At 36.9% G+C, this 23,984-nt stretch overlaps 1 protein-coding gene across 2 annotated transcripts in view; it reads left to right on the top strand.

Moving 5' to 3' along the window:
• The window catches only part of PRUNE2 (prune homolog 2 with BCH domain), a gene marked incomplete at both ends in the record, with an annotated part of 207,512 nt that extends 186,718 nt beyond the window's left edge, over window positions 1-20,794 (top strand). The window contains 7 exons of one of the 2 annotated variants that reach the window (XM_084239043.1): window positions 2,775-2,877; window positions 3,564-3,695; window positions 4,786-4,872; window positions 8,077-8,175; window positions 11,812-11,850; window positions 15,938-15,985; window positions 20,764-20,794. In XM_084239043.1, the coding sequence (XP_084095169.1) occupies window positions 2,775-2,877; window positions 3,564-3,695; window positions 4,786-4,872; window positions 8,077-8,175; window positions 11,812-11,850; window positions 15,938-15,985; window positions 20,764-20,794 (539 nt within the window). The remainder of the gene's footprint in view (window positions 1-2,774; window positions 2,878-3,563; window positions 3,696-4,785; window positions 4,873-8,076; window positions 8,176-11,811; window positions 11,851-15,937; window positions 15,986-20,763) is intronic. The other variant, XM_084239044.1, reaches the window with a different exon arrangement.
• Between the last annotated feature and the right edge of the window lie 3,190 nt (window positions 20,795-23,984).

Genomic DNA, 23,984 nt, shown 5'->3' with positions numbered 1-23,984 from the left:
GGAGAAGAGTTGCAGACTAGGGTGTGTGTGGGTGTGTGTGTTTGTGTGTGTGCGTGCGCACGTGTGCTGCGACTGTGCCATCTTTTCTTCTCCCTCCATTCCATTTGCTGGCCAGCAAACTTGTGTTACGTCCCTTTCATGCCTCTGTGTTCTGCCTCAGGTAAGGTTTGTATCATTGCTTCAGAGGGTCTCAGGAGGCACCGCAGTGGGAATGCTTATGCACCTCAACATACACACCCTGAGTTCCCCTCACGGTCATTAGGAAGAAAGCCTAATAAATATATGTCTTAAAAAACAAACAAACAAACAAACTTCAAAAGCAATTGCTGACAGGCAACTTTGCTTGTGTGCACTGTATTTTTAGGCTAGAAATGGGTTAGCTGACTCACCTTGAAGGTACCTGCCAGGGAAGAAAAGCAAATGGGCATGCTCACTCTAATTGCACCTTGCCAGCAATTATCATCTGAAATATTTCCAAAATCCAATGTCAGTGGCACTGGCTCTTGATTTAGAAGGAAAGCTTTCATGAGAGTTTTTTTTTGTTGTTCTATTTCCTTTCTTATATCATATCCTGTTCCCTTCTTTCTTCCTATTTCTCCTTCCTATAGCTCTCCCACCTAAAAGCACACAAAAAAATCTTCATTTGTAAATTTCAGCAATTTTTCTATAAAGAGACAGTCCTGACATTCCTTTGTATAAAGACATTCTCTTTGTATAAAGAGAATGACCCAGGAAATGGTAAGTTGATCTCTGAGTATTCCATGGTAAATGAACTCTAGTGACAGTGACACCACATCCTTCCAAGGACAGACAGCATCAACACAGAGCTAAACTGCCTTTTAAGATAACTTCTGAAGTAACGTTTATAATCTTCAGATTTCCTTTTTGAAATTTCTTAGAAATTCTCCAGAAATACTAAAAGAAAATAAAGTAATAGGACCATCATGATCTTGAAATTATTCTGACACCCTGAAGCCAGACAGCTGCATGTAGGATGCTTTCATACTTGTTAAGTTGGATTCATTACATCCACTGTCTCCTTTAATGAACTCGATCTTATTCATTGTGCTGAGTGTACATTCATACCCTCATGGTTTAGGATTAGTGTAGTTAAGATACCCTATCCTTTTTATATTTCCATTCAGTTATGATTCTTCTTAAATGAGTGGAACAAACATGTAATGTATTAAATTACATGTGCCTCTTTCATAAAGAGAAAGTCTAAAAAGAAGTTGTTAAATACCTACATAGAGGAGAAAATGGAGCTAAAGAAAAAAATCTAGAGGGAAGCTATTTCCAAAATGTGTTGCATCAGGTGTATGGATACATAGATAGCATCTTCTCAGATGTGGCATAAACACTGTATATAACAGCCTTCAAAGACTAATAGCGCAAACCCATCATTTGATATATTTTTAGTTAGTATCTCTCTCTTCCCCCACCTTTTTTTTTTTTTTTTTTGTGGGAGAGTCATGCTCTCTATATTTGTAGAGAAACATCTTATTAAACTGCTTTTCAAGAGGTAAACCTATCCACGTGCATATCCAGCCAGTATTTTAGTGCCGTGTAATCACCAGACGGATATTTAGAGCCATGTAGGAATGAAACACACTGCATTCTAGAGGGCTGGACCAGGCTTGAGGGTGTCTCTTGTCCTCCTACTCAAAGCTTTGAGGAAATCTTTGTCTAATGATTTCAAAGTCCAAAACTGTATTATATGACAATAACTGTGAGAATTGTGAGTGTTTAAAAAGGCACATTAAAACACAAAAATACATTTTGAAGCTTGGAAGACACACGAGACTCCGTATACAAACCTGTGAGGATCTGGTCAATATCTAGCATGAATTTCAAAGATGAACTCAGTTTCAAAGAAGGTGCAATGCCACAATTATAGCAGAACTTTTAACAGTGGCTAACAAAACCTGAGATAACTCTACCTTCTCCTTGACTATGGAGTTTTGATGGCCACACCTGCCTACAACTTTTTATTTTCTCATTACAAACTATAAATAGTGGTTCTGCCCTACCCCTGTTTCCTGGAAGTAATTTCCTGGCTTTCCCCAAAGCACGTATTTTCATAAAACTAAGAGACAGATTTTATTGCCAGGGTCTTCTTAAATTTGCACCATTCTTAAGAGACTAGGCTCTGAATTCTATGCACAGTTATGCTAGGCCTGACCAGAAATTTCCACATACCCTCTACTTCCCATTGAATCTGGAGATCCCAGCAACACTACAGACAAATGCATTAGGCCTTGAAGTCAAAGTAAAGGTGTTTTATTGTCTACTTACTGGTATCTGGTCACTAGAGTATGTGAGTGTGAGATGATATTGCAGTGCAGTGACTACATTTTACCTTCAAATTAACTGATTTGTAATACTAAAAAAGCTAAAGAGGATCAAATAGGACATTTTTTAGTGATTAAAGGAAAGAAGTATTATATCAATTAGAAACACATCAATGAAAAAGTGTGGCTCCTCTTCCTTAAGTAAGTTGAATGTATATCTACCCCATTCAAAACTCTAAGTATCTATAATATATAGAAACACTATTATAAAAATATATTCACACTATCCATATTCAAGACTCTGTAACATGTATATCAATCACTGAAAGATAATTATATATGTGATACTTGCAGAAGTGTTTAAAGATCTGTGTGTTACATCCACATTCCTTTGCCAAGGCTTCCAGATTTATCCTTTAGGTTAAGTAGTATCTTGTTAAGATCTTTCAATTGGTTACAAATGTCTTTTTGTTTGTCCCCCAGGATACTATGGGGACGGTCTCAATGCTATCATTGTGTTTGCTGCCTGCTTTCTGCCAGACAGCAATCGGCCGGATTACCACTATGTCATGGAAAATCTTTTCCTGTGAGTGATGCTTACTACAAAGTGCTTTGAGTTAATGTCTGTGGGCATGTAATGGCAGCTAGGGCATCATTATTAAAAGGAAATAGAGGATATAGAATATTCTAAGTCTTTGATAAAAAGTCAATGAAATCTTTGTCAAGAAACATTGCTAAGAGGCTAAAACCTTTAGAGGAACCCTTTTGTCAATAGAATGGATTGAAAACAAATGAACACAATTTGGTTGGGATTTTTTGATTCTGTAATATTTCCTTTAGGTGAAATTTGTTTTTGTTCTCTGATAACATGTTCTTAGTCAATTGATGATAACTTGATTTCATTTATATTTCTCATTAACTAATCTTAGTTGCTATTAATTTATATTATATATGTATATATATGATAACACTTGATAATTTTGAAAGTCAGACTTCTAATTCACACATTTCTAAGATACTACATTAGAAAGAGAGAGGGTATGGGAGAGAGTAAGAGAGAGACAGAGATAGCTGTATAAATAAGTGAGCAATACTCACTGTCAGAGAAGTGATTTTAGGTAACTGCATCCTTCTCAAGGTGAAGAGGCAATGTGCACAACCATTCTTAGATGTCATACACCCTGTAATTTAAATGTTATATAATTATGGTGTAAATAAGATGAAGTATTTCATGTGGGAACTGAAAACACTCCTCTTCCTTCCTGTGATCAGATATGTAATAAGCACTTTAGAGTTGATGGTAGCTGAAGACTATATGATTGTGTATTTGAATGGTGCAACCCCAAGACGGAAGATGCCAGGGCTAGGCTGGATGAAGAAGTGCTACCAGATGATTGATAGACGGTATGTGGGCTCCATTATTTAATCCCTATTTTGACTTCCTTAATAACCCCTTACCTAACTTTCAGTGTATCAAAAATGCAAAAACATTTTAGGAACATTAAATTATACAGATTTGAAATAATAAATTATAAAATATTAATAATAGTGTCACTTGTTGTCCCAACTTTGAAATAAAGCAAATCTTCCCCAGATTTTGTTAACTGTTGTAGCCTTACACCTGGAGACCAAATCTGTTTTAAACTATTGTCTCCTATTGCCACATGAGGTATCTTGTGAATGTGCTGCTGTTTGTATGCACTAGGACTGCTGTGATTTGGGCCACCATCATGCTCTTATTTCAACACTCATTGTTAATTCAAGATAACCATGAATCCAGATGTCTTTGTGGGTCCCTTCCTCAAGATATTTCATTTCCATCCATACTTGTTTGATTAGAACACAACTTGTTGTGATAATAGAAATTTATTAAAACACAAGTTGTAATAATAATAAAAAATTTCCTACAATATGTATGGCATCTTCTTAGATGTGACTCCATAGTGTGAGTATCCTCTTTCATTAACTGAAATTGTTTAATGACCCAAGAACTCAAAAGTAACATCACTAAAGCTATGCCTGCCTGAATATCAGGAGCAGTCAGTGGTCATCCAATGGTCAACAGCCAGTGATATACTACTATTATTATAATCACACAGAAGAAGAAACTATGACTCTGAAAGATCAAATAAAGCATCCAAGTGGCTTTTAAGACTGTATTTGTAAATAGTAAAGATCATACAAATAAAAATGAAAAGCATCATTGAACATACGCCTTGATGGTGATAGATGTATTCACACTAAAGAGACAGCCACTCTATGTTACTTTGTTTTATGGGGAAATGAGGTTTGAATCATACAAGTTTCAAATTATATCTCAAAAAGCATTATTTTTATTAATCATGGTCATTCTGAATCTTCCCATCAGAAGGGGACTTGCCTAGAACTCTCTAACATTATATGTATATTCTTATTTCAGACATATTTTCTGCTTCTGCTTTAATTCCCACTGAAATTGAATTAGGAGTAATTCTTTTTTCTTTTTACAAAACAGATTGCGGAAGAATTTGAAATCATTCATTATTGTTCATCCATCTTGGTTCATCAGAACAATCCTTGCAGTGACACGACCTTTCATAAGGTATGGTTTTCATTACGGTAAAAGGACTGAAAACTAAGAAAGTATTTAGGAAAATATATTTGTATTATGCCTTTCCTTGGACTATCCAGCAAGAGATTCTGATTAAGAGTGAGCATTCATTCATAATGAATATTCCTCCTGCATTATTATAAAGCACAACCTCTATATTGCTTGCTATAAACATAGAAAATGAAGGAGTGGAGTTTCCATGCCACATTACAAAAGGGACTAGACAATACTTTTAAAGTGATAGAGTGTTTTCTAGTGAATAGAAAAGGTAGAGTAGCATGACAATGGGAAACAAAGGGTAACAAAGCACATAAACAGGAGCCATGTCTTGTCTTAATTGTTCCATTTCTTCTGAGGAAATATCATGTAGGTCACCAAAGTGAGACAAAGAGTTTGTGCAACCATTTTGAAGGCTTTGTCTTAATCACCTGTATGGATTCTTAGTTTGAACTCAGTTCAATTTGGTGGATATTTTTTCATCATGTATTTTGTGTGAGTTGCTGCATTAAGTTACATTTTGAGAATGCAAAGGAAAGGAAGATGTGCTTCAATATAGTAGCACTTGAAACAGTGAAATAAAAGGAACAGTATGTATTTTCTAGACAGCTTTAAAAGTATAGTAAATTCTTGCCTAACATCAAATATAGATTAGGTAAACTGAAAATTTTCCATCTCAAAGTTATTAATGAAGCACAAAAATTCTGATAATTTTACTTCTGGGAAAATATTTAAGGATTAAGATCCTATATATATATATATATATATATATATATATATATATATATATGATTTATTTATTTATTTATTTAAGCACTGGGTACAGTCAGAAGCGCGGGAGGGTGAAAGAATTCACCAGAGCCAGAGCGGGGAACAGAACAGGCAGAAGGACCGAAGTACACTGCTGAGGGGAGCAGTGGGCGTGGCAGGAGAGGTCTGTCACGTCATGTGGGACCCTCGCCAGAGGCCAGGGATAAAACCCACACTGCAGAAGCTGTGGGCAGCTTCGTAGCCCAGCACTTAACCTCTGCGCCACCAGGGGAGGCCCAAGATCCTTTATATTTTATTACATAGATTTTACTATGCCTTCCAGACTCTACCTTTTTTGATCAGGGTTCACTGATTATATTTATTTAGCATCATCATTCCTTACTTCCAACAATGGAGTTGCAGGATTCAACCTAATTTTTCTCTGGCAAAGGTTAACTCTTTACAACACCATACTGAATTGCTTTAAAAATTAACATGAAATATTTAAGATACACAAAGTCCATTTATCTCAATAATAGCAGAAAATGTTTTGGCAAAGTAGCAGGAATCAATTCTGATGCGCTTATAAAAATGTAATGGGGAAAAAAGTAAACATTGCTGCTGGTATTGATTCATTGATGTTTGTTTAATAACTCATTGCTTATAAAATGTTTTTCTTCTTGATAAGTAATAAAATATCTGTTACTATAAATGATAGTGTGAAATGATAACAATTCAACATAATTTATTGAAGGGAGTTCAAGAGAATAGCAATAACAATATTATGGCAAGTAGTGTGGCAAATTATCTATAATAATGGCTTACATTTATTGAGTGTCTACATGTATTATTTCATTTAGTCCTAATGACAGTGCTCTAAAAGAAATGCTGTTTAGTGTTTCCAAAAAGAAAAAACAAAAGCAAACCCTGAGGCTCAGTGATGCCAAATATTAATTGTTTAAAGCAAGAGCCAGCCAAACTCCTTCTGTAAAGGATCAAATAGTAAATATTTTAGGTTCTGTGTGCCGTTTGGTCTTACCAAACCTTCAAAATCATCACAACTGCATGACAAGAATGGTCATAGATAATATGTGTGACTGTGTCCTGATAAAACTTTATAATTGCTGGGAATTGAATTACCTGAGAGTTTTACATATCACAAAATATTCTTGTGTCTGGTATTTGTTCAGACATTTAAAAAATACATATTATTTGGCTAGGCAGTGCCATTGGCAGACAGCTCAGCATGATCCTAGTGGACTGGGGAGGGCTTTACATTTTAAATCATTCAAGAAAGTTTGATGCTTGACTGAGTTTCCTTTTAAATGGAATGATACATTTAAAAATTTGGTCTGTAATTACCCCACTAATACAAAACTATATTCTTCTGATAAAGCATGCACTTATTATAAGTAAGAACATGTTCTTCATTCAAAAACTACCAATTCCTATTTCTAACTAACCCTCTTTCCCCAGAGGCAAATTCTTTTAAATGTTTCAGAGGTATTCTTCCAATTTGTTTTCTATGCATTTACATACACCTATAAGGATAACATTTAGATAAACTCCATTTGTAACTCAAATCCAATTACTGGAATGCTTTTTTGAACATTGGTCCATCTGGAATGAACCCACAAACTTAAACTTTAAGAAAAAAAAAATAAAAACTATTTAAAATAAAGCTAATGCTAAAAAAAAAAGAGGAATATTACTTACACTTTTGAAACATGTAAATGTTGGGGGGCCTCCCTGGTGACGCAAGGGGTTAAGCACAGCACTATGAAGGTATCCACAGCCACTGCAGCACAAGTTCAATCCCCAGCAGGCCAGGGAGCAACCCACATGGTGCAGCAGCCTCTCCTGTCTTGCCCCGCCCACTGCTCACTCAGCAGTGTGTTTTATTCAGTCTGCCTGTTCTGCTCCCCTCTCTGTCTCTGGTGAATCCTCTCACCCTCCTCACCTCTGGCCTATACCCCAGTTCTTGTATGCATGAAAATAAATAAATCTTAAAAAAAAAAAAGAAAGAAACATGTAGGTGTTGGCTGATTTTTAAAGAACTAATGATGAAATTTCTGTTCATGAAAATGAAATAAGCAAAGCCAAAAAATCATAAACTGGTAACTTATTCACTATGGCATGTGCCATCCACGTGATGTGTGGGCAAGAGAGTGGACTCTGCAGTCAGGCTGCCTGGGTTAAGTCAAGAGAGAATTTGTATATATATTAAAAGATAATACTAAGAGCACATACCTCACACAAGAAAAAAGGGAGCAAATGTATATAATCCGCTTAAAATGTCTGGCATCTAGTAACCATTGAAATAGTTCTTCTTAATAAGGGTACCTGGGCAAGGTGGTAAATGTATTAGAATCTTCAAGAAGATGCCACTGCCTTAGCAGGTATGGAGTGACTAATGCTGTACTTTTTCCCTTTATCCTTTTTTTTTAGTTCAAAATTCAGCAGTAAAATTAAATATGTCAGTAGCTTATCTGAGCTCAGTGGGCTGATCCCAATGGATTGCATCCATATCCCAGAAAGCATCATCAAGTAAGTCCTGATTTGAAGGTTTGGTATGAAATAATGCATGTGTGGAGAAGGAGATTGGAAAAGAACTCCTATCTTAAATGAAGGAATAGGGGAAATAGAATTATAACAAACATTCAGTATCTTCCTGTAAACTTTTTTTTCTTACAACTTACAGGTAACTGTCCTATTCTTTCAGATCCTCTCTCACACAAATTTCTCTTAGGGTTATTGATTGTCACTCATTTTCATGGTGAATTTTACTACCAGTGTGGGATAAGCATAAGTTTAACATTCATCAGTACATCCGCTACTGGTCTCCCACTACACGCAGTCACTGTAGGGTCTACACATAGGCAGGGATCTTACTGTCTTTATGAAGTAATGTGTCTGTGTAACCCCAGGAAAATGACCCCAGAAAATGACCCTTTCTCTATTAACTTCTAAGTCCTTTACTTCATGCTTCACTTCAGGTGCATGGTTAGGCAGAAGGTGGTTTGCCCAGTAGTGGGCAGTGTGGTTAGGACTGATTTCTTTATCAGTGTGGGGTAATGTAGCAGGAGTCTGTAAGGGGACAGTATAGATACTAATGGTCTCAGGAAGTGCTGTAAAAACAAGTCAAAATTAACTAAACAACCAGTTGGAGCTGAGACTTTGAAACATGGATACTGAGAAATGAACCCTCCTATTTAGTTCATTGTAGTGAAGAACCATTGTTTCATGTGGAATTGGTTTTGTTGTTGTTTTCTTATTTGATTAGAATTGAGAGGAATGTAACCATCAACTCAAAAAAAGCAGACAATCATACCTCATATTCCTCCATAAGATAATAGTAAAATGAACCTATCAATTTGGGCTTCTAAAAAATGTCCTTTGGGGGGTGAGGGTGGGAACACAAAGAAACTGGAAAGAAAAAAATTATTTGGTGTCTGTCTATGCTGTGCTGGGCATAAAAGTGCTCTATATTGTTCATGTAATCCCCAGAATAAATCCCCATTTTATAGATAAAGGAAGATAACTTAGTAAAGAAAGGTACCTTACAAAGTATAAGTAGGAGCCAAGAAAAGATGGCACTAGAGTTCAAATCCAGGTGAGCCAGGCACCAAAATCCCCATGTCCTTTAGTGGTAGATTTCTTTACCTCCCTTCATGTGTCTCTCTCAAGTCAAAGCTCAGGAGTCCATGCATTTGATTTCCCAACATCCAAGTATCCGGCATGAACCCAGGATACTGACTGGGCTTAGACGAGCCAGTTGGCACAACTGAACGAAGCAGTGTGTTCCTGAGATCCTAACAACCACTTCAGTCCTCACTAGCTTCATAGCATCCCCACAAACAGCATGCCCATGCTCATGCCTGCTCCATGGAAATCAGAAATATGCACCCCCATTTCCCAAATCCATTCCTGGTCTTTAAAGGAAAAAAACTGGGGCACTCACCTCCATAATGCTGTATCCTTTTGCAAAAGAGTACAAGAACTTCTCCAACTGTAAATAAGTCCTGACCACTCTAGGTAAATGTAGTCATGCTTCCACTATTTGGCAGTTGGAGGCAACAGAGTAAAGAAAGGGGAATGGGTTTTATAGGCTCAGTCTTAGATTTAACCTTCCCACCTGCCTTATACTGTCCCAGAGAATTCAGGCAACCTATAAAAACTCTATCTTTTAAGCTACAATGCCTATAAGACGGGGGAGGAAGGCATGCTTTCTTGGAGTGGTTCTAAGAGTGAGTGAGAACAAGGTACATAAAGCATTCAGGAAGCTTCCTGACACAGGACTGACAATCCAGCATGTTATTTATTATAATCATGTTTTTGGAGACTCACTATCTTATGGGGACATTTAATTAAATAAGAAGAATAACATGACAATGGCCCTTTCATTCATCTACACACCTCAGTATTCAAGGGCTCCAATTTAAGAAAAATAACTTCTGGAAGAATGGTTCCATTTGGAAAGATTTTCCTCTGGAGGAAGAAATGCACAACCTGCCTGTCCTCCCCACGTGCCCATGTTTTCTCCTGTCTTTTGTAATCCATGTGCTCTGGAAGCCCTTCTGCCATTTCTGCTATGGCTCTCATTCCTTGTTTTCATGTTATGCCATGTTTAAATGGAAACAAGTTATAGCTCCTTCCTATTGCAGAAAACATTCAGATGAACTAATCTCAACCAATCTCAAAACCAGGAATCAGCTGGAATAGAACTAATCATCAATCAGGCTTAAGTGAGAGAAAAAATTGCTCAGTCTGGAAAGATACGTATAGTCATTGATTACAGTCAATTTTTGTCATTTGCGGCAGTGATTTTCTGTAACACTGAATAACATATGCTAAACCATTGTTCTAGGGGGAGAATATGGGGCTAGATATCTATGAGCCTCTGGTCACATTTTTGTTGACCAATTAATATTTCACCTTTTATCATGTGTATTTCTACTTAAAGGCACCTTGTTTTGTACATAGTTGATTCATTAACATTGCTCTCACAGCCAACAGTACTATAACTCACGCCTAAATGAAGTTTATGTAATACATGTATATTCTCTGAGAAGCACAGACAGCCTTTTTGCATTTAGGGACAGTAGACAACATATCAGACTGTGTTTGGGGGCCATATTAAATAGTAAAATCACCCCCAAAAAGCACAAATCAGAAAACATGGCACTAAATAGACTGCAGAAAGGACACTTGTTGACAATATGAGAACAGAACTGAGAAGGCAGAACCACACCTTGTTCCACATCAGCTGGGGACACGCATGTCAGATGAATTTAATTTTTTGCCACTCTTTGAATGTGTGCAAGGGGCAATTAAAAATGCTTTGGGGGGTGTTCTGAGGGTCATCAACAAAGTTTAACAAGTGAAAGAATTTGCAAACATGAAATCCGCAAATAATGAAGTTTGGCTATACATCATTATAAATTCAAAATCATTGATTTTATCCCATGAAAATAGGATTTCTTCCCATTGTTATTATTTGGGTAAGCTTCTTCCTTCATGTTTTGATTGTTCTTTAAAACATTGTTCTTTACCTGTTATTTTCCCCATCTGTTTGTTTTCCTCACTGCATTCGCTTTTTATCTCATAAGGTACGATGAAGAAAGATCTTTTAAGAGAAGTGTGAGGTAAAATCTCCCCATCTGCACTCCATGCTGGACCCTTTGTATGTGTGCGCCAGTGTTTTACTCGTGGGTGACCTCAACACGCTACCAGAGCAAGAGGTCATTGTTTCTGTTCCTTGTAGTATGCCATTCCAGGTCTTTGTCTTGTGTGTAAAGCTGTTGAGGTCAACCTACAATAATTTGCAACTGAAACCCACTAAACCAGACACATCCCTGACTTGGCCCAGGCTGCAAGCTAACTTTAGCTGTGCCCATCCGAACCATGTGGATGTCTCAGCTTACTCAGCCAGCATGTTCTGATCTCCTTGCAACTTTTATAGCTACCTTTATGAAGGAATTGCAAAGTAAACATACATAAAGGCTGAATGGGAGGAAATGGCATCATATTTAATTGAAGGAGTGAGTCTCAGCGCTCTAGAAGATGGTTGTTAAAAGCATATACACTCCACTTATCTTTGGCTCTGCTTTGCTGAATGACTCTCTCACGCTCTGCTTGCTTCCTTTTGTTTCTTTTCTACACCGATAATTTTTGCTCATGCAGACTGGATGAAGAACTGAGGGAGGCATCAGAAGCAGCTAAGTAAGATTTGGTTTTCATTCAGCGGCTGGTGTGATATTGGCTTGCATTTCAGGAATGTAGTGGAAGAACCTGCATGCCTGGTGTTTTTTTATGCCTGATAATAATGCTGTATTTATAAAATTACCTTTGTTCCAGATAGATGCAATCTCTATTATTCATACTATGATATATTTTCCCCCAGATCTTTGCTACCCAGAGGAATGTATTTGCTAATGCTGTTTAACTTTTTTGTAATATACATGCAGTTTTAGCAAAAAAAGACATCGCAGGCACTGCCACTTATATAGTATAATGTCTAGATAATTGTTAGATCATTAAGACAACAAACCTCAATATTTTCCTCATGACTTCCCAAGATTTTTTTAAAATACCTTATTTAGTGACATGGAAGTGCTGCTTTTAGCTTCTGAGCTACTTGAACAAATCGGAAAAAAATCTTTGCTCACTACTGTTAAAGTATAATTTTCAAAAAGACAAAATCGTTAATTTTATGCAAATATAAACACATGTCAATAATTTTATTCCACTAATTATCCACTAATTATTTAATGGGAGAATCAGTAAGTTGTAAAAATCAGTTCAAAGAGGATTTGAGAAGCTAGATATCTCTGAGTAATTTATAAAGGAATTTTAGGATAAGATAGTTTAGATACAAAACTGAGTAATGTCCAACAGGGCCACAAAATATAACCTTAAGGTTATCTTTTCTACTGGAAAAAATTATTTGCATCTCTGCTTGACAGAAATGTAGAAGTTAGTCCCTGCCCCTACAGAGTTGTGAAATAGCTCATCAATAGAAAGTCAATTTACCCGTTTTTGAAAGAACGTCCAGTAGTTCCCTTTTCTTGTTTCCAAGTTACAAGTATTTTTTTCTGACACTATATATTAAATATAAACAAATTCCATTTGTAATATTTTCTGTATTGCACTTCTCCATTTCAAGTATTGCTTACACTGCTAATTTTTATGGTCAGTTCCCATTTAAATAGATATTGCAAAAGCAGAAAAATTGGATAATATCCAACAGCTACAAATTATGAAAAATAAGGTCTAAATTAGTGAAGCTTTTCCTACATAATTGTAAATGCCAATTCTTCATTAAAGCAACTCATTAAGAGAATTTTTTTCTCATGATAAAAAATCACAGTAATCTGTAGAAATATTTGCCTCTGGTGTCAATCTTTAAAGTTAAAAGCTTGAGAAAAGGTTTTTGCTTTAGAAAGTTTAGTATTAGTGCAGTTTACTGTTAAATATCCCTGTCCTCCACTGTCATTTAAGGATAATTTGAGTTATTCAGACAAATAATATTCAAAATTATATAAATTTGTACTCTGAACATTCTTCTTAGTCTCTAGGTGTTACAAAACAGATAAATGCCTTTAGCATTTATCAATACTCAATGACACTGTGCCTTAAGGGTCCCCAGAGAGAGAAACTTCAATGAGTTTCTCTTTCAGATTTGTTTTTTGAGGATGATAATGTATTTATGGAATTAAAGAGCTATTTTCCAAACAAAATATAAGTGGGGGAGAAACTTGATAATTTTTTGACCAAACCTATTATAAAGTCACATTGTTATGTTTTTCACTATTACCATAAAATCTTGCCTCTTTCGGTAGATTTTCTTCCCTCCATGTTTCTACTCTTCCTGTTTAGCTAACTTTTTTGGTTTAGTTGTTTAGCTTTACCTTTTTTCCTCTCAAGTCCTTCCTTGTGTTCACTTCCCCACTGCCACAGACCCTCTCCCCAGGGATGTGATAGTCTCAGGTAGTGCTGAGAAGTCTTGTTCTCCTTTCTAAGGGAAGCCCCAAGCTCATGCCTAGTACACAGTAGATGCTCAGTAAATTTCTGCTGCATAAATTGATCATTGCCATGGAACAGTGATTCTCAAATTTATTGTGCATCAGAATCACCTGGAGCACTCTAAAACACAGAATCCTGGGCCTTGCTCCCAAAGTTGCTGGTCTAGCAGGCCCAGAGTGGAACCTCAGGCTCAGCATTCTCTAACAAGTTCCATGTGAGTTTGAGGCTTATGTTGGAACCACACTTTGAGAATTGCCATCTTAAAGTAAAGGCTAAATAAAAATAGATTGTCTTTAAGGCCTATGGTCTTGCTTTGGATTCAGTCACCTATCTGAATTCTCTTCCACTTGATCCTATTTCTCTTGATTGTGACACTATATGTAAACAGAATGAAAATATGTCTGCACGTTTGAAAATGTGTAAGAAGAAAAAATTTTATTCTCTTGACCCTGCAGATGATTGAAACGCTTTGAATCCCACCATTCTGGCATACTATCTACATCTCCACTGACTTTCAGGCTCTGATATGGTCCCCAGATCCTTGAACGGACTCCCTATGATGCTTTTTGGTTCAGAAAACATGATCACTGCTAATCTGTGATTAACATCTAGAAGCCAGATATGCTGGTTCTTTCTATTAACAGCCCTAACTTTCCACGTGACCTTTATAGAAAACTGTGGACTGTCCTCACCAAAAGCAGGCATATACCTTGCCAGACTTTTGTTTTACTTTATTCCCACTAATGTTTTTAAACATTCCCCCTCTACACATGTGTGTGAACCTCTAACTTTCAGAAGGTGATTTCTTCAGACTGCCTTATTTTTAACTTAAAACTTTAAATCTATATGGGAAAGAAAATACTTTCGAAGGATAAATTATAGAGGCTCATTCTTATTTTGAAAATGGTGACATATCCATCTGCTGTCTTTAGACTGACAGTACTAAATAAGTTGCAAATTGCTGTTTTCTTTGGAAGGATTATGCAAAGTTAAAAAACAGAAAAGCTAGGTTTGGACGATTGCCCTTTCTTGCTTCCATTCCAGCTTTGCTAGGTTTTCCTAGCACACTGTCAACACTTGCCTAACTGTCCTGGCTTTCAGAGTTGCCAAATATCCTCCATAAAAGACCAGACCACCAGTGAGAAGGGGAAGAGGGAGAGACAGGGAACAGCCCTCTGCCCTTCTCTGGGAGATAGTCTTCTCCAGTTTTCAGCAAAATGAAAAGGTTAATAACTGAACCTCTTCTTTGCAAATAGATAAATTAGTTTGTGAAACGATTCACCTTACAAAAAGACTCTCCTTTTTATTTTTTATTTCATTCCTTACTTTATTCTTTGTTTTTTATTTTTATTTATTTTTTACATCATTGTTCATTTTTAAACAATATTTTCTTCCCCCTCCCCCCGCCCCAGGTATAGTCCCCATAGACTTTCCTTCCCCAATGCACCCATGCACCATCACCACAAGGACTCTCATTTTTAAAAAAGGTCTCATAGAATCCTTTTAAGTAGGGTTTGTTTGCCAACAACAGAATATTTACCAGATTGAAATGTGCAAGTATTAATAGGAAATTAATGCAAAGCAAATTTGAAATTTGTTAACAGAGGAATTCCACAAATATGGACTATCAAAAGCACTAACAATACATAATCCATAAATATAATCACACACCATAACAAAACTTTAGTTTATATGGTGACATTTTTCTTTCAATTTAGGCTGTGCTAGGATTCATTTGTATCACCTGAAAACAAGTCAGCTGTGTGGTAGTAAGTGTCCTATTATTTTTCTGTAAGAGCAACAAAGAGAATGCTGACACTGGCATTTTTCCCTTTAGTGCTTAAGAAAAACCTCATTTTTTTTTTTGAAAACCAAAAGTCCACTGTGTTCATATGTAAATAAAACTAGGCTGCTGGAGAGCGATTGTCCTTTGTGTATAAAATATTATATTGTTTGGGTTACAAATAAAACTGTACTATTATGTTCCCTGCATCAGATAGATTGAAAAGACGGGGAAAATGACAAGGACCAAATAGACCACTGAGCATACAAATCTTCCTTTTGTTTCTAAATCATGGGCAGTTACTATATTTCAAAACTAATGAGAAGAATCAAGACTACATCTCATCATGTGTTCAGTGTAGATTTGCTCAATTTTAGCAATGGGACCATATTAAACAGTTTTAAATACCCAAATATGTTGTATTTACAAAATGGTACCAGTGGAGAAAATGTTCACTGCTTCCTGTTTTGTTTTTTTTTTTTTTTTTTCCTTTGCACTCAGAACTAGCTGCCTTTACAATGATCCAGAAATGTCTTCTATGGAGAAGGAGTAAGAATTCACTATCAGTAACAGTTCTATGGTTTCATATAGTATTGTATGGCTGGGCTCTGAAAGAAAAACCTACACTGAGGAGTGGGTAACCCAGTTCAGGTGCTCAGCTTACAAAGGCTTTATTCCTGAAATCAGAAACTTGAAGAAGGGGGTGCCAGCTTAATACCATCTCTTTCTTGATCACCATTAAATTCCTTGAGGACAATCTGTGTCCTTATTTGGCATGCTATTTTTCCAATCCAAAAATGGAAAGAAAATGAGTATGAGAGCCAGATATAAGAGCATTTGGGAAGAAGCATACAACTCTGCTTTCTGAATTACATCATCTATTCTAATTAGTGAAAGATGCAACTTCCATTTCAGCTTAATATTTTGGTGGATGGGAGGGGAAAAGTCTCTGTTTTGAAAATTCAGGAGGCCCTTGAGTGGATGGGATTTTTGGAGTTATCTAGTCTAATCCTGTGAGAAACAGAAATCAAACAGGTATTGAGTTGGTACCACATGCTCGATTCAATGTCAACAGATTTACTCACTGATTTTCTCCCCCTGGAATAAGCCTATGAGATAAGAAATTAACAAATAAGAAAAGCATAGAGAGATTAGACTAATGCAACATTTTGCATTTATAAAAAACGACCCAGGGAATTTGAACTTTTACGGTGCAATTCCAAAGTGTGTGTTTTGAAAATCACAGGTGGTGTCAGTGCTAGAATGAGTGTGCAACTTTTGATAACAAAAGACTAGAAAGGACCAAATGAGTCATAGAGTTAACTATAGGATAAGTCCATTTCAGGGAATAAACTGTGGTCACCACCATACTCGCAGACAATGTGGCCATCCAATTAGTGACTCCTCGTTTGATTTAAATTGTGGATAATTTACCACTGTCCTTCCCAGGTATCCAGTAGAGTGGCAATGATAAGATTAAATGCATCTGCCATTGTCACATTTAGTTCTCTTTGGGCCTCTTTCCCCTGAGTGTTAAAGGGAGGTTGGAAAATTACAGTGTAAATCTCCATGTTGCCATACTGACCTTACAGTTTAAAGAAGTTTATGCGCAAAAACTCCAGAAAGAAAGAAAAAAACAAAGTTACAAGAGGGCTTTTGAGATCATACAAGCTATTTTTCTGAAGGCTACATTTTTTCTACCCCTCTGAGATGAAGACATTTGATTTGAGCAAATTGCCATATGACAATTTTGCAAAGCCTAAATATCTCAGTTCCGTAATCCACCATATTCTTTGGGCAAATCTTTCCTTGACAAAACAACGCCCCCAGAGCACAGTCCTGCATTCGAAGTTGGTGGAGCTGCGTGGGCAGAATGGCCTATGGCTGCTACATCTGCAGGCTTACCCACTCCTTTCTGTGTTTTACTCTTCCTTTGTATCTAGGGCTGTTTGGGCTGGGAAGAGGGCAGAGCACAGTTTCTTTTTTATTTTATTCCAGAGCTGGGCATGGGGAGGGAGGGATATTGCAAACTGTTAATTTGACTTCCCACTTTTTATAGCATAGGCTTCTCCTTGCTTCCCTTTTCTTCAAGTCTCTCTTTCCTAAGCCCTTTGAAGGCACATGATCCCAGTGTGCAGGTAAGATCCAGCACGAAGGGCAGAAGTACCAAGAACTTTTTAGTGTTAGAAAGAGGGACTTTCCTGGTTTGTTCTGGCTCCTGTCCACTTCAAACCATCCGAGGACAGGGAAGAGCTCTATGTGGAAGCATTTTAGACCTTCTGTGGCTAGTACTGAATGAATAAACTGCAAAATGGGCAAAGGCTCTTTCTTCCAAGGACCTCATTCAGGTCAAGAATAAAGTAAAATCTGCGCTGATGCTGTAGTGGCCTCTCAGTTGCCTCTGAGAGGAAAACATAAAGTGGTTTTATTCATCATTAAACAATATTGCCAGACACTTTGTAAGGAATGTCCTTTAACACACATTAGAAGCCAAAATGGCCTGTAGTAAAATTATCAGAGGTTGCTATGTCTTGCAAAGTTGGTGTATAAAAAAGTAAGGCCACTGCTTAAAGGTGAGGAAGTACTCCTTTCATATTTCAACTTTGACTAAAAGTATTTTTCCAAAAAGCATACTATTTTTATTTTTTTTTTATGACTTAATATTCTTTTTTTTTTTTTTACAAATTTTATTGCTATATTCCCCATACAATTGCAGCCCCCCCATTCTGACCCCAATCCCTCCCCTCCCACCCCCGCCCCCCTAAAAGTGTCTCTGGTTCATAGTTTTTTGTTGATTTTGATTTTCACTTTCTTATAGTTATTCATTTTCCTGGTCCCTTATTTAAGTTTTCTAGATTCCTGCTATGAGTGAGACCATCCGGTATTTTTCTTTTTCTTTTTGGCTTATTTCGCTGAGCATGATCCCTTCCAGCGCCATCCATGTTGCTGCAAATTGCATGTGTTTATCTTTTTTGAATGCTGAGTAATATTCCATGGTATATATGTACCACATCTTCTTGATCCAGTCATCTATTTTTGGGCATTTGGGTTGTTTCCAAAGCTTAGCTATTGTAAACAGTGCTGCTATAAACATAGGGGTGCAGGTGTTCTTTGGAATTGATGTTTCTGTGTCCTTTGGGTAAATACCTAGGAGTGGAATTGCTGGATCATATGGAAGCTCTATGTTTAGTAGGTCCAGAAATCTCCACACAGCTCTCCACAGTGGTTGGACCAGTTAAAGCATACTATTTTTAAATGTGGTCCTAGGTCCTTGTCTCCTTCACTTTTAAGTATGGATTTTACTTACCCATTCATATCCTAAAACTTACAACATGCTTTTTTATATTTTACATACATGAAAAGCACTTGTTATCCAGTAGATGTGGTTCTGTTGGGGAAGACTGAAATTAGAAGCATTGTTGGTAGCTTCATTAGCTCCACAAGTTGACTGTTGTCTTCCAAATTAATTTTTGCTTTGCTTTCATGAACTTAGAAACTTATTTTTGACTATTGCTTGCTTCTTCATAAACTGGATAAATAGCTTTTAGTCATTTGGCTTTTTGTTTACCAAGAGTTGAAGGGATGAAGTAATTCCTAGAAGGCTTTTTGAAAAAGAGAGAGTGAAAAAAATTATAGCTGAAAAAAAAAATCAACATCACCAATAGAAAATAAATAATTTCAAAATATCAGGATGAAAAGTTAGTTGTTTTGAGATGAGCATCTTGGCATAAGTGTTATTTCAGATTTTCATCAAAGGACTGGATAGTAAAAGTATGCACTTTTAATTCCCAAGATAATTCATACAGTCACCCACATTCACGGTTTTCTGACAAAACCCCAAATTTGGGCTTAATAAATATTTTTCTGGTCTGTGGAAGAAACTGAACTAACACCATGTGAGAAAAAATAAAATTCCAATCATTTGAGAAGCAAAAACAAAGTCAGAAAGGACCTGTTTTGAAAAGTAAATTAGAATAAGATCTAAGGGTCACCTCCATGGTAAAATTGTGCAGAAGAACAAACAACCTATATCCTTGAGGACTTAAGAAAGAGCTTAATATCCATGACGACTTAGTCTCTCTTGACAGTCAGCATGGCTGGGTGTGAAAACCTCCAAAGGAAATAAGATTAGTGTAATAATTAGAGTAATTTAGAGTTGATTTTCCAAGCTGCTTCTATTATTACTTTGGTATTGTATTACCACTATTATTACAGGACATATACTGTGTTCACCAGGTACAATGAAAAAGCCTTAGACTTAATCCATAGCAAGCCATAAGAGAGATGATTATTCTAGTCTACAGATAAAGAAATAGAAATTTAGGAAGGGTGGGTAGCTTGGCCAAGACCCCAGAGCTAATAAGTAGCAGAACTGCTGAGAGTATTTCAAAGGAAAGATACTTTATAACTGGGTGGGCAGGCAGGGTGGCTTACCAATGTCTTTATTTGCAAAGCTATTTGCAAAAACACTGCTCAGCTACTGGAAATTCTACAAGCAGAGCAGTAACTTTCCCAAAGTACAGACTTGAGGCTCAGCAAGGAAGATCTAAGTGAGAGCTGCAGATATGTCCCAAATGACCCTTTTCAGACAAAGCATCTTTCCAAAAAAAAAAAAAAATGTTTCTTTTTTCATGGCTGAAACTCTTCTTTTGGGTGCTCAAAGGTTGTAGCACCCTTCTTGGCAGGCACCAGGAAGTTGTGTTCTGTTTTCTAATGGGCAGAAGAGAGACACAAGTGGCCTACGGACTTTTCAGACTTACTCTCTAGATATCTGGGACCCCCTAGACATTCTTAAAACCAAGTTTTTCTTAGACTGTAAGCATCTATCTCATTAAGATAGGATAACTTCTCCAGGCAAATCCCTTGGCTTTACAAAAAATGCTTTGGGGAGAGCCATCAAAACTTTACCACATACTTTGTTAGTGTTTAGCACTTGTCAGGTATTCCTTATTTTAGGCAAATCATTTATTTTCCCCACAATGAAAGGTCATTTATTTAAAATAGGTAGATTCCTGATTCCAAAAATAATACTCATTAGCTTAATCTACTAAGAGAATGAGCCTTCACTGGAGTCTTTTGCCCCCTAGATCATTTTGAAAGGTGTAAAATGCTTCCAGAAACAATTTTGTAAAAACAAACCGATTCCATATCTTAGAGAAAACCTAGGCAATCAGGGAAAGATTCTGTTTTACCAGATTTGTCTAGTCTAAGAAACTTGCACGATTTATTTTTAGCCAATCTTTTGAGGAAAACAAGCATATGCCACAAGCTATTAGTAAATGTTCCTTATTCAGTTCTCATTTTATTTTTCCTTTTTCTTTTCAAAGTATTGACCTGAAGCTGAAAGAAAAGCCTTAGCTGGCCATGGCTGAAGAAGAGGATGGTTTTCTGCTTCATAGTTCTGTTGAAACTTATCTACCTGGAAGAGATAGGGCTGATGGTACTTTTTTCCACTTTGCACTACCTGGTGCCATTCTAAATTTCTAAGGGAAAAAACAATGAGGGAATTTGTTTACTCTTCACATGTTTTTTGAAATTGTGTGTATTTTCCTATTTTGCCAAGTATGTGCCTCAAAGATTTTAGTTGAACCTTAGCAAAAAAGTAGGACCTTCTATTTCAATATTTCCTTACACCTTGGTGCAGTGGCATTTCATCTCTTAGATTGGTATGGACAAATAAGATAACTTCAACCCACTGCTAATTGTAAGTGGATTTACTCCCATAGGTTAGCTGGATTTCTCCTTAGTGACCATTTGAGGTTTAAAATACACAGGGCTCAACTCTCCTTGAGAAGGTTCTCTCTGCATAACTGTACCTTTAAAATCCTAAGTTTGCTTAACACAGCCATAAACTGAGACAGGTATGAAATCACAATCAGTTAAGTGTCCATTGGCTCTTGTTCACATGAATCATCTCTAACGTCGTAAAAGGCAGTTAGGTGTTATAGTTGATATCAGTCTTATCAAATTTGGCATCATGTTTTGGATGAATTGGTCTTTTAAAAAATCATCATTTCTTCAGTGTGTGATGAAGACCTCCACGTTGAGAAACTTAAGGATCAGTGTCCACATTTTTGGTAGCTGTCTGTACTGCAGGTGATAAACTTACTTCAAGATGTTACATGTTAAACATCAGTATATCAGTTTGTTCACCAACTTTGTTCACCGTTGCTGGCATCATTATTAACAATGCTCCTTTTTGCTGAATCATGTCTCCTTCTGGAGGATGAGTTACATGTTCCCCATGTCCCCAGGAATGAATGGAGAACCCAGTGTTCAGTGGAGTGGAGTGAACCTGAGGACAGAGCTGTTGATACAGGGCTCTTGCTAGAGTCCAGCAAACACATTAACAATCTAACCATTCACGCTTTCTTTGAACTTGTCAAATTTGCCCATGGAAGACTACTCAGGAGTCGTTGAAGCTTCACCTTCCTACATGGAAACTAGGGGCATCTTTCCCAATTACTGATTTTGTTTGGGCTGCTCTATGGGCTGTGTAATCATTCTGATAGTTAGCATCTGATATTTTATTATCTTAAAAAGATAAATTAATTTAATTGCATGTGTTAGAGAAAAGCCACCATGTAAATTCAATCCAAGTCAATAGCATACTAGAAAAACCTACAAAAAACTCCCTAAGCAGATAGGTAGACAGATGTAAACATTCACATCATTAGCTATCTAACACTTTCATTCTGACCATTCTTGCTTGGGTTCTGACTTCTCGAAACTGGTTTGCACTTTTCCTGTGATTGGTAGTTGAGGGAACCAAGGGGGTCGCTGGGGCGAAAGTATTATTTTCTCAAAGTGGCAACTGCTCTTTACTAGTTGCTTGATTAAAACAAGGAACAAAAATATGCATAGAAGATATTGTCAAGGAGTGAGAAAATTTGTTGCAGGGCAAAAGCTAAGTGCAAGGAACCCCGAAGTTCCTGTGGAAGCCTTACAATGTTTTTAGGGTTTATCTTCTAAACGTTTAGCAGTCACTACTCCAGGTCTTTGTGTTGTGGTCTCATCTTAAGTATTTAGTTAATGGAACTACAGTCCCAATTCTCATCTAATCGCCATGCCTCAGTAGCTTGCTCCCTTAGAAATGTTTAGATGTGCACAAATTAAACTTTTATATATTTAGAGTTTTTTCTACCATGTATTGGATTGCTCTGAATAAAGTATCTATTAGACTTTGTTTTGGTAAATAAATTCTTCCTAGTGTGGATTAATAATATAAAAATATGTGATGAGACAATATATATAAATATATATCTCCTCTCTGTATAATTCAGAAATAAAACTTGATTCCACAAGTTACGACTTTCTTTCTTTGAATCAGCAGGACTCTAGCTTCTGCAGCAGTCTTATCTGGATGTCAGTCTGGGTGGGGACTTGGTCCTTGAGGACAGTATAAATTTCAACTTTCTTGCCATCAAACTTTATTCCCTTTGCATTTATGCCTTTCACGCCTCAGTGCTTCCGAACTGCTTTTTACCTCTGAGTAAGCACTTTCTCACTTTAGACGCATCTCCGTGTTTCATGGTTACTTGATTTTCTCCATGTTTCTATTTTTCTCTTGCTATTCATGGTACATTTTTTTTAATTAAAATGCATTAAATGGCATTTTAGGTTTAGTTTTTGCATTTTTTTCACTTTTACTATCTTCAGGCAAAATCATGTTTGGGAATAACCTCTGTGTGTGTGTGTGTGTGTGTGTGTGCGCACCTCTGCCTCTCAGAAAATTGTTTGTATAGCCAGGTGAAAAGTTGCTCTACAAAAGTGAGCTATTTCGTGTTCTCAGGATCTAGGAATGAGTTCTGGTAGCTATGCCTCCCTTCCCTACTCTTTTGCCTCCAAAAAAAAAAAGGGGGAAGAAGGAACAGACTGAGGCAAATGAAGGCTATGACTCTACATGATGAAACATTCACTCACTACCTTTGCTGTGGTAGAGGGAACTGGAGGCGGCTGTTAGAAGCAACAAACTACACTTTCCCAGAACAATGCTTAAATCAAGGGGTAGAGTAGGGAAAGGAAGAAAGAGCATACTATTTCTAGCACAATGTCATTTAGTAACTTCTAAATCTATGCACATACTCACAAAACAGTACTACTTATATAAAATCCAGGTGCATTTTAGCAGGTGGGGGTAGGAGTGGTACTATAGATGAAGTTGAAAACCAAAATAAAAAAGAATCTTTTGTGGACAGAAAAGTAAATGAAGATACCTTAAATTCACAGCCACAGAAGCCAGACCTTTGCGGCATAGATCACAGGTGACAGAAAAGTTGTGTTAAGGCAGTTGGGAACTGTTCCATCTACAGCTTCCCCTGTATTATATATTTCCCCGTGTTGGCACATCAGTGTGCTACAATGGCCAGAATCCCGCCCTGGGTTACATCACCCTGTACGGTCACAGAGCCACCATTAAACTGTTGCCTTTGACACCTCCATCCTTGCACAGTTGTGGGTTTTATAGAGCAAGGAGATTGCTTTAGGAGGCTAATTTTCCTAGAAAGTTCCACTCACAATCTCTCTTTAGTCAGACGAAAGTATTTCT

The sequence above is a fragment of the Talpa europaea genome (genome assembly GCF_964194135.1).
Source record: "Talpa europaea genome assembly, chromosome: 7".
Taxonomy (NCBI): Eukaryota; Metazoa; Chordata; class Mammalia; order Eulipotyphla; family Talpidae; genus Talpa; species Talpa europaea.
Note: the sequence above shows the minus strand (reverse complement) of the source record. Positions and strands in the feature narration are given on the sequence as shown.